At 43.3% G+C, this 16,005-nt stretch overlaps 1 protein-coding gene across 5 annotated transcripts in view; it reads right to left on the bottom strand.

Moving 5' to 3' along the window:
• Window positions 1-883: 883 nt before the first annotated feature.
• The window catches only part of CHD8 (chromodomain helicase DNA binding protein 8), a 116,096-nt gene continuing 100,974 nt past the window's right edge, over window positions 884-16,005 (bottom strand). For all 5 annotated transcript variants that reach the window (XM_073631569.1, XM_073631597.1, XM_073631605.1 and 2 more), the window contains exons 36-38: window positions 14,471-14,617; window positions 2,259-2,375; window positions 884-2,013 (exon numbers count right to left, since the gene is read on the bottom strand). In XM_073631569.1, coding sequence (XP_073487670.1) covers window positions 1,609-2,013; window positions 2,259-2,375; window positions 14,471-14,617 — 669 coding nt within the window. In that variant the 3' untranslated portion in view covers window positions 884-1,608. The remainder of the gene's footprint in view (window positions 2,014-2,258; window positions 2,376-14,470; window positions 14,618-16,005) is intronic.

Below are 16,005 nucleotides of genomic sequence, written 5' to 3'. Positions count from 1 at the left end.
AGGCAGCAACATATAACCCATGGTCTAAGACTGAGATCCAGTGTCTTGTAAAGTACAACGGAGAAAATAGATTTATAGTTTGTATTTTTAGTAATGAATGTCATGTTAACCCTGTTAGAAATGTAACCAACATCTTCTTACACTTAATTAGAATATTGTTTTACTCTTGTAGTGGTAATTAACATTAATGTTAACATTCTAGCCTTTGCTATATAAATGTTAAACTTGTTAAAACGAAAGGTTGTCTTAGGGCTCATTCACAATTGTGTGCTGTAAAAATTTAATGCATTGCGTTAAAATACAGTGCAGCGCATAATGCATTCTGCATGCGTTTCCCCCCTGGTCACCTGGGAAAAATGGATAGGACTCCAAAAACACATGTTTTTGGTGCGCTTTCCTTCACCATAATGGAAGGTGTGTTTTTCAAACAGGGCACTGCTGCATGTAGGACTTTTCAAAAGCACTGTGCACTTTAAAAAAAGATGAGTCGCACAAAACAGTTAGGTAAAATTTAAAGGTGACTATTTTTCATGTGCTTTTGATGTGCTGGGAGGGTGTGTTTTAGCAGGACAAAGTGCACAGGTGTGAACAAAGCCTTGTACTTGTTTTAAGCGAACCTCTAAAACAAACCTATAAGCATTTTTCTCTACCCTTTTCATCATTCTCAGGTGATATATATCAGGACACCAATTGAGAGGGGAAATCTTCCCAACAAGGACATACAGTAATAAAACCATTCCCCACTTTTTTCAAAATTTCAACTTAACATTTGCATGCGGTCTAGAGTAGGGATACTAGAGATACTAGTAGTAGGGGAAAAAAAAAAAAAAAAAAAGGAAGAGCGCTTAATCAATTTCCACAGCTTTGGAAAAGACACAGTATATTAAATCAAGGAGTTTATTCATTTCACATATGACTGAGGGAAAATGTGAAGGCTGGCAGCCTCACACCCCTGCACCCTAGAAAACACAGATTCTGCTCCTCGGTGTCAGGTCCCACATGTACACACAAAGTGCCCATTCCCTCCCTCATACATATTTTGCACATGATTTGCTCTTTTTTTCCAAAGAATTCATTATGCCCTATGCAGAATAGCGGGGTGCAGTAACCTTACTGCAACGTATCCAAGTCCTGTCATTCCTATACCAGTGACCTATGGGATTGATGCACAACAGGGTTGAGTGAATAGTGGAGAACCCAAAATGGAATAGGGACCTTGTCACCCAGATCCTGAAGTGCCTTATTGCACTGTAAGACTTTTCATATTGTCCCAGAACCGGTTTTGCGCTAGAGTGTGGTGAAAGGCCCCTTCCAGCAATATAGTTAATAATATTAATTTAAAAAAAAAAAAAAAGAGGAAAAAAAAAAAAAAAAAAAAGTGTCAAAGCCTCATTCATTTGTCCTCTCTGATCCTGCGTATATCCTGCCGCAATGGATCCTGGAACATACAAGTTGAATAAGCCACGGAGTCCAAAAATGGGATGGGAAAAAAAACAAAATAAAAAAAAACAGGCTACTGGTGACAAGGCGGAACAACGTCTCTATAAAGAGGGTTTGGCCCTGCATCTCTGTGGGTTGTTCATAATTCCCAATAGGGGGAGGGTCCTATCAAGGTCTGTCCAATTCATCACCGCTGGAGGAAGAGTTTGCTGGCATCATAGGGTCATCAAGCAGAGAGAAGTGTTGTTGTTGGGGCTCATAACCCGATAAATCATCACCAAAAGTAGGTCCTTGAATTCTGCTTGCAGAAGTTGCGTGCAAAGGGTGGTAACGAGGTATTGTCAGGCCAGCAAGTCCAGACTGATGCAGCATTCCCTCTCCTGCAGCTCCATACATGGCCCGCAGAGTATTTGCACTGGGTTCTGGTTTAGGGTCCCGGGAGAAGGAATGAGAAGTGTCACCAGCACCATGCCGTGCTGATGGTAAAATTAGCTTGGAGGGAGGACGTTTCTTTCTCTTCTTAGCTGCTGTGGGAAGGTGTGGAGCATCAAATGTATTCTCTGTGAGTGAAGACTAAAGAGTGGGGGGAAATAAATAAAAACTTGATTAAAATGTCAGTGGAAACCTACAACCTTCAAATATCTTAGACACCAATATTATGAAGTTAAAAAACATAACAACTATACTCTATGAAAGGACAGAAAGCAGAGAAACCACTAAACATTAGCAAAAGAATCAGGGGCTTGTGTTGTAAAATCTTTAATATATATGGCCAAATTGTACTATTATTATTATTATAGAACAACCAAAATGCTTACCTTTTTCCCATTGTGATGGTGGGAAGTCTGCATAGTGCCTAAAATACCATGTGCTACTGAAGAGGATTTGGATTTTTTACTCTTGTGTTTCTTGCGTTTCCTCCGGTCCTCCATGTACTGTGGATAGTTAACACATAAGCACAACATATTTTTGAGAGACAATCCAAATTTGGCCTTAGAGGTTTCTAGTTACACTTCTAGTAAATCTAGACAAAGTTTATCAAAAGCCATATAGGGTTTTAAACAGCAAATCATCTTTTACAATATTTTTGAGGATTTAGTACCCACAATACACATACTAATGCCTTTGTCACTATCAGAAAGTTCACAAAGCCAGAATGATCAAAATTACTTTATACAGTACACCTTTGGCAGCATCCTGTCCTGTTTGACTTTTTCACGTTCCGATATCAAATTCTGTGGCCAAACCAAAATGTTGCCATTCTGGTATTCATTTAACTGCTTTTCATATTAGGATCCCCCCCCACCCCCCCAATTTTTTTTTTTTTTGCATGTACAGGGCCTTAATTTAGTCAGTTTTAAAAAATACCCTGCACGTATTTTTTTATTTTTTTTTATTACACAGAGAAAACAATACTAAATATGTAGTTCTAGTTTTTTTTAATATGCCAATAGTTTTGTATAACGATTACTATTCCAAATAAAAATATCTTCTATTTATCCTGAACACAGGGACCCCAAATATTTGTAGCTGTTGATACATACATTAGTGTATTGACTGTATGGTCAACATACATGTATTTTTAGTAGATATTTTCTAGTAAAATGGCTGTAATTCCTTGATGAATAAAATATCTCTAAGAACCAGGGTTTTTTTTCTTGCAGTCCACTAAGGGACACAATGTCATACTGTCGGGTTATGCTGCTGCGTACAGCAGGATTGGAGACTGGCATATAAAAATTCTAAAAGCAAGCCCGTGATAACCCCTCCTACTCCCAGTATGCTTCAGTTGACCACAGTACCAAGAGCATGGTAATTACAAAAATCCTAATTACTTTCACTTTCATTGAGAGACACAGAAAGACGTATACTGTCGCTGTGTACTGACGTTCCTAAGCAATTCATCTGAGGGGTGGACAACAGTAAACAAATGCTAACAGGCCCAACGTGAACAAAACTGGGAACTGTGTGCAGAGCAAGAGCATCCCGAGGACCAACACCCAAAGCTGGTCCTAGATGAGGCAAAACCCCCCACCTGGTAGGAATGGGTCAAAATCAGGTGATAGTACAGGTAATAAAGCATGACGTTGAAAACCAAGAAAATACTCCCAACTAGTGAGGAACGACACAACATGGGAGAGAAAACTGAGTTCTAAATACCAATATGGAAACTGGACTACTTGATCCAAGCAGATAGTGTAGAACACACAAATTCCCTACAGGGAAGGACTCGCATCCGAAAGTGTTGTCACTGTGGAGAAATAACTTTTCTCCATAAAGACTGAGCAGAGGAAACTGAGAACAAAAACGTCCTAGTAAGGGGAGCCCAGATATGCCCTGGCTTAGAGAAGACTAAGCTTCAACTCACCTGATCCCATAAGGTCCAAGAGAGAAAAAGAGCTAATGTCTGTAAGGGCTGCCAGGGCAGATGTCCATTTCACCAAACAAGGACTACACAGGAAAAACCCTGAGGATGACATGGTCAAAAGTATGTACAACTTAAACCCCCCTGTCTATAAGAACAAGGCCCTCTGGGGTAAATCAGGACCTTGGTTGAATGCAAAACAAGAAAAATCACCAGAAGAGCATTCAAGGGGTGGAGGTTTAGATAAAGCAAGATCCAGCTGAAACTTGGAGGCATTTGGACCTTCAGAAAGACAGTGTCAACTGGAGACCATGGCGACGGTTTTCTCCACAGGTCTTTGCCTTGGTGTTACACAATAGGGATGTAATAAGAATTGGTGAGACCAAACACTGCAGCCAACACAGATTCCAGGGATGAGACTGAGTTTGAACTTGGGTAGGGCAGTGATTGGCAAGTATTCATCTTAGCAAAAGCGCAGGTCAGAGGGTCCAGGAGGACAGGGATGTTGGGGTCTCATGAATACCATGTATCATGGCCTTTCATGTCCCAAGGGACAATTTCTCTGGGGGAGAGGACAGTGGCCAGATTGGGATACAGGTTCTGAAAATGAAGAACTAGAACAAGGGTCCCTAGGCCCAGAAGACGCCAAGGAAGCAAAGGCAGGTTGACCAATTTGTGCGATGACACAGGAAGGCAAATTATAATGTGCTGAACAGAGCTCAGAAAGAGTGCTTTCTTCACCTGAATGCGTGAAGGGGAAATGACCCAAGAGCTTACAAGGAATTAAAAAAAAAAAAAAAAAAATGTACACCCCCACCCCACCCACTTAGAAAAGTCAAGGAGCACCATCATGCTGAAGACCTCCCTAAGGGTGCTCAATCTTGCAGTTGGGCAGGGACCAAGTCATGCCCACTCAAAGGAATGGGTAAAAATGAGGAAAGAGTTAGCCAACCTTTCATTAGACTTCTTACACTGTGGCAGGTGAACACTGTCCTCCAGTGATATCCTTGATAATGCATTAGGAATATTTCCCTTTTGGAGGACCACAGCTTGCTCATGCATGGTCTCTAGATATCCTGGTGTAATCCACCTTCTGACTCCCGCAAATACATGCGTGTGAAATATAAGGAAGAGAACCCCTAGTGCTATACTGCTTATAAAATGTATTAAATGTAAAAGTAAAACTGGTATGAAGGCAAAACACAATTCCTAATAAACACGGCAGCAGCAATTGTAGATCAGTCAGTGCGTGCGGACATCACAACGCTAGCTCTGCCCGACGAGTTTCCCCATAGAAGGCGTAATAATCAGGGATTGGAGGCACCAATCTCCAGCCAAATGTGTTGGGCGAAGCTAGCGGTGCGACGTCAGCACGAACAGACCATTCTACAAATCGCTGCAGCCGTGTTTATTGGGAATTGTGTTTGCCTTTAAACCAGTTTTACCCTAAGTGCAATACCTTTTAAATTAATACATTTTATAAGCAGTATAGCGTGGAATTCTCTTCCTCATTTTTGATACGCATGTATTTGTGGTCAGAAGTCAGGAGTCAGAAGGTGGATTCCACCAGGATATCTATAGACTGTGCAGGAGCAAGCTGTGCTTCTCCAAAAAAAGAAAAAATTCCCAATGCGCTTTTTTTTTTTCATCTCCTTTGTGGGATGTTATGGTCTGGTAAGCAGCCTGTTAGCCCTTATGAGCCTAGGGGTGACACTGAAGCACTTAATTTAAAGTTGTTTTTAGCACAACAGCACCTTTTTTGCAAGTGGAGGGACTTGTTTTATGCATGAATTTTTGAGTATTCAATGTGGGTCATTAATTTTGTGTTGCATTTTTGTGTTATTTTTTTGCATTATATTTGCACTTTATTATATGAATTTTTCACAATACTTTGCATTTTTAATACTTGTATTTTTACATGCTAGTGGTTATTTGATATGGCAGGATATCAATGATCTATATGTGATTTTTACATTCACAATATACAGGTTTGACATAGCACACTTCTATATATTTTTTTTACAGAATTTGTATGGATAAGTATTCAGCTACTTTTTAGTGCAGCTGTCTCACTTTAAATTCAAAGCGTGAGTTCCAATCATTTTTAAAATATCCCTGATGAGAATGTCAAGGGTCGTCGTCCTTTGATGCTCAAACTGGTTAAGCACTCCTTGGACACAGTGTCTTTCTGCATCCCAGCTAACCAGAGAGGTTTGCGCATTTGTAAAGACAACAGACCCATAGAACTCATACAAGAGACAAGCCTAGATGCCTCCAGCAAGCCATCACAGCTGAAGCGTAGCGCTTCGGACAGCTCATCCTCAGGGTTGGAGGCAAGGCCTTCAACCCTGAGGATGAGTACTTACAGAAACCCAGACAGGCGGTGAGGGTCAGTGGCTGGAAGTGGAGAGTCACTGCATCACTGTAGATGGGCAGGAGGAATGGACTGGTGGTCAGAGTTTCAAGTGACCAATTGCAAAGCAGGAGAAGCAGCAGCAGCTGGGAAATGCTTCCTCAATGCCGCATGGCAGGAGGGAACACAGGGTGAGTGCACGTGACACTCCACCCAGTGAATACCATCATCAGTTCTCAATCCTTCGGTGTTAACATCTACTGTGGTAAAGCCTACAGAAAGCAACAAATTTGAAGGGGCTCAGCAGTCCAAATAATGGGGTAGCTCTTGGTGCTCAGCCAACTGGTCTACCTGGCTGGCCGTTGCAGTGTACAGGATTACAGGATGCGGGGGGGGGGGGGGGGGCTTCCGCGTGTGATGCAAATCGCTGTCATCGAGAGGGGTGGAACCAACGCCCAGTCTCAGAAAAGGAAGAAGCGCTCAAGATGTGACAAATCGGGTCAGATGAGTGGCCTGCAGCAGGATAAACTTCCACACTCCAGGTCACCTTCACCTGTACCTAACTGTTGTCGCTCGATTGTGAGCCAGGTGTCGCGGCACAGAAAAGCGTCCAAGGAAGAGCAAATCAGGACATAAGCTTAGGCAAAGATCCTCATCCTCTTCTAGAGAGCTTCCTGCTTAAAGAAGGCCACACGGGACAATGTGGCAGATGCTCGTCAAGTAAAATCTTATATATTACAGCAGTGGTCAGGGAAGGAAAAAAAAGTGTCTAAGAAATCAGCTCGTCCTGCTCCATCAGCGTCAGAAGATTCAGAGCTGGGAGCATCGGGCCGCTTCAATTCAAATGAGGAGGAAGACTCTGGCTCTTCAGAGTCAGCTCGTGAACCAGAGACTCATGCCTTTGACTTTTCCTTAACTCTTTCCTTAGTTGAGACAGTGAAGCCCGATAAGAGCTTAAATGTCCACAACAGAGTCTCAAAATAATATCCTTTTCGCACCAAAGATGCTGAGCTATCTGATACTATACCGAAGGTGGACGCCTCGCTGCCAAGACTGGCTCGTCATATAACACTACCTATGGATGATTTGGTTCCTTCCGAGACCCGATGGATCGTAGGATAGATAGACTTGAAGAAAATGTATTCTGTGGCGGGAGCAGCCTGCAGGCCAGCTATTGCGCTCACTTCGGTGGCGGCAGCTTTAAGAGTGTAGATAGCGGAGTTAGAGGCCGGATCTTCGAGAGAGGTGGTGGAAGCTGGTGTTTCTTCTCCCTTACAGTCCATTAGAACCGCTGTGGATTTTCTGGCAGAGGCAGCTGTAGAACAAGTCAGGATGACAGCGACGACTAAAGGAATGTCTCATTCAGCGACGGCTTGTCGAGCATTATGGTTAAAAAATTGGTCTGCCGACAATGCTTCCATAGATAGCCTTTTCTTGGTGCCCTTCGACAGAAAACTATTGCTTGGCAAGGCATTGGAATCAGCAATTCAGCGGGTCTCTGGCGGCAAATCAGGTCTGATCCCCCAGGAGAGAAGAAAGCCGAGTCAGTCCTTTTGCCCTTCCAAAAGGTCCAAAGACAGGCTCAGTGAAGCCACTGCATATCGGCCAGGTAGGCCACTCTTCAAACAATGAAAAACTGCTCCATCTTTCCCGAAGGCAGGCAAGCCTGAGGCCAACCAGAAAGCGAAAACCCCAGACAAGCTGTTCTGAAGGTCTCTCCGCCCAGGCCCCTCAGATGGAAGCGAGACTGTCTCATTTCAGAAGGGTCTGGGTGGATGAGGTACAAGACGCCTGGATCCTAGACAAAGTTCAAAACAGGGTATCGGTTGGAGTTCAAAAGCGGACCACCTCAATCTTTTTTCGTGGATACTCGGGTTCCAGTTTGTCCAAAGAAGAGGCAAAGTTTATTGACATACGTACAGGAATTGTTGACAGCACCGGCAATTCTGCCAGTTTCAAGACACGAATGGGGCAAAGGCATGTATTCCCCTTTGTTCTTGGTCACGAAAGCCTTAGGAGTCTACAGGCCCTAAATCCCTTTATGAAGGTTCCATTGTTCAGAATGAAGTCTCTGCAAACTATCATTTCAGTAGTCAAAAAAGGCAACTGGATGGCCTCGGTCAATTTGCAAGATGCCTATCTACACGTGCCCATAGATGCAGCTCACCAGCGCTTTCTTCGCTTTGCAATAGAAGGGTTGCATTTTCAGTTTCGATGTCTGCCATTCGGACTATGCACAGCGCCCAGAACGTTTTCAAAGGTTTTGTCAGTCGTCATTGCGGTCTTGAGAGTAAAAAGGCATACAGATATTCCACTATCTGGACAACGTTCTTCTGCCAACTCCGTCGAGGCCTCTCCTTCGAGAATATGTGTTGGATAACCTGCGAGACACTCAGCCGGAAGAGTCAGATGCAGCCGACACAGATTTTGGAATCTCTAGGAGTCCAATGAGATACGATCCAGGGGTCGTGCATTTCTTCCCCACAGAAAGATTCAGGAAATTCGAAGCAAGACGAAAGTTGTGATGTCCAAATCAGTTCTGATAGCAAGGGAATGTATGCAGTACTTGGGGCTACTGCCCTCCACGATCCCGGTAGTACCCTGGGCCAGATGCGGAGAAGGAGGTTTCAATACAGTTTCCTCCACCAGTGGGATCGCCACTCGTTCATTCAGAAGATCCGTTTGCCAGTTCCAATAAGACTCTCAGGCCTGGTGGAAAGTTCCCCAAAATCTCCCGCGGAGTATCACTCGAAGCTCCGGAACCGGTAGTCCTGACAACAGGTGCCAGCCTTTTAGGCTGGGGGACTCACTGTTTGGCAAGCATGTTAAAGGTCGGTGGAAGGCAGTCCCAGCGGAAAATTCAAATCTTCTGGAGAGGCCGATCGGCACGCTCTGCTAGCGTTCCAGCCAATGTTACAAGACCAAGCAGTCAAGGTTCTCTCAGATAACAGAACCACAGTGGTTTACGTGACCAGGCAGGAGGGCACCAGGCATCTGACACTTCTCAGGGTGGCTTGCCAGATCTTCCTGTGGGCAGAGAACGTCTGTTCTCTTACAGCTGCATATCTGCCAGGGACCGAGAGAATGTGTTAGCAGATCACCTAAGTCGCACATTCATAGATCAAAACGAATGGAGCCTCAATCCCAAGTATCTAAAGGAAATTCAGAGTCTGGGGAATGTCAGTCATAGATCTGATGGCAACGGAGAGGAATTTCCAGCTCCCCCACTAATTCTCCCGATTTTGGCATCCGCAAGCCCTGGGCCAAGATGCTCTCTCCAAACCATGGAACTTTCCTCTAGGCTATGTATTTTCTCCACTCCCATTGATTCGCAAAAGCTTGTTGAAAATCCGTCAGAAGGTAGCGGCAATAGCGGTGCTACCCTTCTGGCCCAGGAGGCCATGGTTTTCGTTGACATGGAGGATGAAACTGTGCCACCCAATTCCAATACCTCCTTGTCAAGATCTTCTACAGCAGGACGGGCTCCATCATCCATGCCCAGAGAAACTAAAATTAAAGGCGTGGAGATTGAAAGAAGATCGTTAAAGCATTTGGATCTGTCGGATCGAGTAAGGAGTACCTTGTTGCAGGCTCGCAAGAAAACGACTAATGCTACCTATCACAGGATTTGGAAGGCTTTTGTACAGTTCTCCACGAAGAGGAATTGGGATTCGATCTCTCGTTCGGTTTCTCATATATTAGCATTCCTCCAGGGTTGTCTGGATAAGGGCTTGGCCTAAAATTCTTTGAAGGTCCAGGTTTCTGCCCTCTCAGCTATGTCTAAGAGAAAGTGGACTTTGGATCCTCTAGTGATGCGTTTTTTTGAAGGCAGCAATCAAGGTATGACCTCCAGTAAAATCTTTTTTCCCCAAATGGGACTTACCTTTGGTATTGAGAGCCTTGTTAGCCCCCTCCATTTGATCCAGTTTCGTCATGTTCTCGGTTTCATCTGACGTTAAGGACTATTTTCTTGACCACAATTGCTTCGGCAAGGAGGGTGTCCAAGTTGTGTGCTTTCTCAGTCAAAGAACCGTACTGCCTAGTTTTTCCAAGACCGAGTGGTACTCAGGCCTGTGCTGAGTTTTCTTCCAAAGGTGGCAACTTCTTTTCATATAAATTGGGAGTCAATTCTTCCAGCATTTCTGGAAGGAAGATCAGAAGATGAATGGTCAAGATTGGATCTGGTTCATTCTTTATCAGTCTACCTGGATTGAACTAAAGAGTTCTGAAAGCAAGATCAACTTTTTGCCTTTCCCAGTGGTCCAAAAAGGGCATGGCAATTCCTCCAAGAGTTGGAGTCAAGACTATCCAGATGGCATACAAAGTCCAGGGTTTTCCACCACCCTCGGAGGTCAAAGCGCATTCTACTAGAGGCACGACAGCGTCCTGGGCGACATATGCTAAGGTTTCGGTAGAGGTAATTTGCAGAGCAGCAAGCTGGAACGCTCCGAATACTTTTATCCGACGCTACAGGGTGAATGTGGCTCTTCTGTGGGCGATCTACTGTTTTTTTATGGCGACTGTCATCCATTAAAATGTTTTGCAGCATTAAGTTTGTCTGGTTGTTTGTGGCTAAATGAATCTCTTGCCCTCCCTTTTTTTAATAGATTTGCTTGCTACGTCCCATGATAGGCTGACATGAGGAGGTCCAGGAATAAGGAAAATGGTTTTCTTACTTGCTGTAATTTTCCTTTCCTGGATCCTCCTCATGTCTGCCGGGGACTCCCACCTCAAGTCCATTGTGAGGTGGGTATTTTTGAACACTGAGGCAGACAGCCGCCCTTTATGGGCTAGGAGAGAGGTTGTCCTGGAGGGGTCAGAACTGACCTATGGTAGGCTGACATGAGGATCCAGGAAAGGAAAATTAAAAACCATTTTTCTTAGTATTTTCTTTTAAAATAACATTTTTTTTTTCTTTTATTAACAGGGTCTTTTTTTTATTGACTGCCTGTCATACTGATCTCCTCTCCTCAACTGTAGATAATGTGATGGAGGGGAGATATGATGCGTTTACAAATTTTCTCTGCTCTGTGATCAAAATAATTGGTTAAATCATGGCGATTATTTAATCTCACTTGCCAGGTTACCCATGGGCACTGTGCAGTATGCCTATGAGGATCAGAGTAATCTCTTGAGCAAGCTGCTGTGGAGATGGGATTTTATTGCTTTCTAGATGCAGGGAGGATAATTTATAGTGGAAGTCCACAAGCCTGTTAAAAAGGCATTCAGCGCTTTCTTTTACTTTAGGCTGCAGCATTATTCATTATAACGAAGACCGCTTGTTCGTCAGCCTAATTAAGAAGTACATGCACTAACCAGTTATTTTTTGTCCTGAATGGTGTGATACTTGAACTATAATTAGGCCTCATGTTCATGGTCACTTTTTACTTGGAAGTGATACTGTGTTTCCTTGTTATTTTGTAAAATTAATAAAGATATATTTGCCTCTAAAAAGGTATTCAGCGTTAGACCATAAAAAACTTCACCCAGGCACTATATTGTACAGGTATCAATGGAATTAAAAAGTGACAAGTAGGGGCTTGTTCACACATAGTGCAGCGACTGGCATTTTGCTGCACTGGATAAATGCCAGTCTCCACGGTTTTCTCTCTTTTTTTATTCTTTATTTATAACAGAATAAAGAATCTAGCAGAGCAATGTACTACAGAATAGGAACAATGTCTCACATGATAAAAAGATGATTCAAAGTAGCATGGAAGTATAAAGCGAGATACAGAAAATGCAAGATATTCTGACATCAAGAAAACACACAAATTCTTACTTTAAAAACGGGGAGGCAACTAGACAATATGCCTGAATTTGCTTGGGCGGAAAACATCAAATTATTTAGAGGAAAAGAAACGAGAACAGAGAAACTAAAGGACGCCTATGGGTGTAATAAAAACTCAGGAAGGTGAGGGGAGGGGGAAAGGGAAGGGGAACCAGGTTGATGGGAGGCACACGTGCATTGGCAAAGAGGAGAGGAGGACCTCATTCCCCAGAGCAGCTCTCTATTCCCCTCATCCGAATATACAAACATGTCCCAATATGATCATCTTTTAGTATATTGCTCTCTCCTGTTTTGGGCAGCAAGCGTTAGGTCCTCCATAGCATTAATACTCCTGACTTTATTAGTCTCCACTGTTTTCTAAGTGCCCCATATGCAGTGCAACGCAACCTGGAGGCGAGGTGCAGTAAGCTGCAGTAAAATGCAGGCATGCTGCATTTTACGGTAGCACACAGGTAGGCACCACATGTCACTGCAAACCAGTGCAACATACGACGCTGCTGTTTGGAGACACGAATGAAGTGTTATTCTGTGTGCTTCAAATACAGAAAAAAAAAAAAAACCTAAGGAAAATGAGGAGCTAAAAACACACACATCACAACACCCTCTACCACACCTCATTGCAGCCCAAAACTGACAGCTGTCTCATGCTAAAATGGAACTCTTAGTGAGCAGGCAGTGTAAACTGGCACCTCAAAAAGGAGGTTGGTTGTTCAAACTTTTTTTCAAAATCCACATAAAAAAACAACAAAAAAAAAAGGGGGGGGGGGTATGGATAGCCATACAAATACAGTTGTCATTCAGATTTCTGCAATGTGGTTTAAGCCAAAACATAAAATAGAATTTAAAGTGCATCTAAACCCAGGAACAAAAGTATTGCACCTGTCCTTGTGTGGTGATCTTGTCAATAATTCAGTTCCTGTTTAAGAGTGACAACTGTACTAAGCAGTATTGTCACCCTAGGCAGGGAGTGTGTTAGGACTACATGACACCTTCCTCTCTTTATCGTAACAGTTGAAGGTGTCTTGTAGTCCACGGAGATAGTAGGGAACAATGCTAACTGATAAAAGCTCAATAGAGGAGTACAGGCGGTCCCCGGGTTACAAACAAGATAGGGTCTGTAGGTTTGTTCCTAAAGTGGTTGTAAACCCATTACAACAACTTTATGCTACAGGTAAGCCTATAATAAGGCTTACCTGTAGCTACCCAGGATATCTCCTAAACCTGCATGGTTTAGGAGATATTCCCTGTATGTGCCGATGACATCGGCATATACGCACTCGGGCAAACTGGAGCAAAGGCACGTATGTGCTGTTGCTTCAGTTTGTGTGCAGTTACCGGCGGCTCCCACGCGCATGACGTCATTGCGGCTCCGGCCAATCACAGCGCCGATGCCGCGATACCCGGAAGTAACCCACGGAGGGGATGATGACAGCTGCGAGGGCTTTGTTCTCGGGTAAGCAATTCATAATGAGCTAGTATGCTATACATACTAGCTCATTATGCCTTTGTCTTGCAGGGTTTTTTTTTTTTTTACCAGGGTTTACAACCACTTTAAAGTTGAATCTGTTAGTAAGTCGGAACAAGAAAATTATTTAAGTGTAGCTCCAGCCAAAAAAACTATTTTTAAGCTTTTTGGATAGCTTAGGGAATGGTTAACACCCCATTTGTTTTGCTGTCTGTGCCCCTGTTCAGAAGATTTTACCTCACTTTCTGTCCCAATGACAAATTAATTTTGAAAATTTAGGGTTGTTGTGGAAACAAGCCTTGGTGATAAAGTATCAGTGGAGTTTTCCAAGAATAACTCTAATGCCTCGTACACACGATCGGACATTCCGACAACAAAACCGATTTTTTTTCCAGGTGGATGTTGGCTCAAACTTGTCTTGCATACACACGGTCAAACAAATGTTGTCGGAAATTCCGAACGTCAAGAACGCGGTGACATACATGTACGACGAGCCGAGAAAAATTAAGTTCAATAGCCAGTGCGGCTCTTCTGCTTGATTCCGAGCATGCGTGGACTTTTGTGCGTCGGGATTGTGTACACACACTCGGAATTTCCGACAAGTTTTGGTGTCGGAAAAATTGAGAACCAGCTCTCAAACATTTGTTGTCTGAAATTCCGACAGCAAATGTCCGATAGAGCATTCACATCGAACATTTGTTGTCAGAAATTTCGATCGTGTGTACACGGCATTAGAGGAGGGAATTTCCCTTCCTAGGGGTAGATTTCCTCTCACTTCCTGTTGTCTCCCTCTGTTTAAAGTAGGAGTCATTTGTAAGTCGAATGTTTTTATCTAGGGGACTGCCTGTACTGGAATTTATCAGCTCACAAGATTTCTCGCTGGATGAACATTTTATTTATTTTTTGCAAAAAATTAAATAAAAAAAGGAAAATTTTATTGTTGGAGTTTAAATACATTTACAGGAACATGGCTATCTGTAACTTCCCTTTGCACATCAAAATTGCAATACATCCAAGTATGTTTTAATGCAAGCATAGTTTTAGTCTTTTTCGTACCGCTAGAAATCGAGGATCCACAATAAAGTCAGGATGCCTGTGTAACCACTCATGTAATTGGCAGCGCTTGGGGGCTTCCTCCCCAAGTAGCACAGTGCCATCCCTCTGATTTACAACTGGAATTCGAGCATCCATATCTAATTCCATCTGAAAAAGACAAAACCATTACCGAATTACTTCAATGCATCTAGAGAAGACAAACTACTTTACTTTTTAACTTTTTTTTTTTTTTAAATCTGTCCTTAGTTTTTGACAATATTTACTACTCTAACCTGTTTCTCTTTTGGTGTCTTGCATGCTTCTCGATTTCCCTGCACCTTTCTGGGTGAACTTTTAATATCTCCACTCTGTCGTTATGCAACAAGGCTTAATTCTTGGACCCCCCCCATCTACAGCTATCTTTCAGCTCCAGATGTAATACTTGACTATGCATTCTCATTAGGCCCCTTGGGCCCATGCTGTCTAGCTGCTGCGAGTCCATCTCTGCATTTTAGTGTGCCCAGGAGGGGCACGTGCAATCTGCAGCCTATCAGTCTATAGAACCAATTAGTACAGCACTCAGCTCCATCCAGCAGCAGCAGAATTTGATAGGCTTCAGGCATTGGCGCTGGATGCTGTACTTGTAGCCTCTGAGGCACAACAATGCTGGTAGGGGCACACAGCAGCTAGACAGCGAACAATCCTTGCTTGTGCCAAGTGTGCAACATAGAAAGCAAATGCAGGGCTTAATAAAGATTAATGAAGACCCATCACGTAGGTTAGGTCTATGTTCGTCAGAAAATGGGAAAGGGAATTGGGTACACAGTTAACAGAGCAACAATTTAATAAAATACTGAGAGGTGTGTATAGTTATGCGGTAGATTTTAATAACATAGAAGCAAATATAAATGTCTGGCTAGATGGTACATAACTCTGGTAAAAGCTCATATATATCAAGCAGGGAAATCTCCATTGTGCTGGAGAGGTTGCAACTTGAGGGGCACTATGACCCACCTATGGTGGGAATGTCCAAAGATATGGGAATATTGGCGGGAGGTGCGGCAAAACCTAGGAGGCATTACCAAAGTGGAAGTACCCGATGATCCGTGGAGTTGTCTATTCCACAGTACAAATAAAAAAACAGTATAAAAATACAATAGTTACATTTTTATTAAATGCAGCTAAATGGCTCAACCCAGAAAGTCCTACACTAAGGGAATGGTTTAAAAGAATTGATTATATTTATAATATGGAGTACTTGAGTAGTAAAGAGGAAGATCAGACAGAAAAGTTTGCTTGAATTTGGAAAAAGTGGATAGACTTTAACTGCTTGCCGCCCGCCGGCTGTCATATGATGGCCAGGTGGCACGGCTCTCGTTCTGGGAGGGCGTCATATGATGCCCACGCCTTCCTGGCCCACCAGGGGGTGCGAGCCGCGATGTGCGCCGGGCACCCGCGATTGCCGGGTAACACAGCAGGACCGTGGATCTGTGTGTGTAAACACACAGATCCACATCCTGTCAGAGGAGAGGAGACCGATGTGTGTTCTCAGTATA

The sequence above is a fragment of the Aquarana catesbeiana genome, linkage group LG01 (genome assembly GCF_042186555.1).
Source record: "Aquarana catesbeiana isolate 2022-GZ linkage group LG01, ASM4218655v1, whole genome shotgun sequence".
NCBI classification, from domain to species: domain Eukaryota; kingdom Metazoa; phylum Chordata; class Amphibia; order Anura; family Ranidae; genus Aquarana; species Aquarana catesbeiana.
The sequence above is the reverse complement of the archived record's forward strand: the minus strand, read 5'-3'. Positions and strand labels throughout refer to the sequence as shown.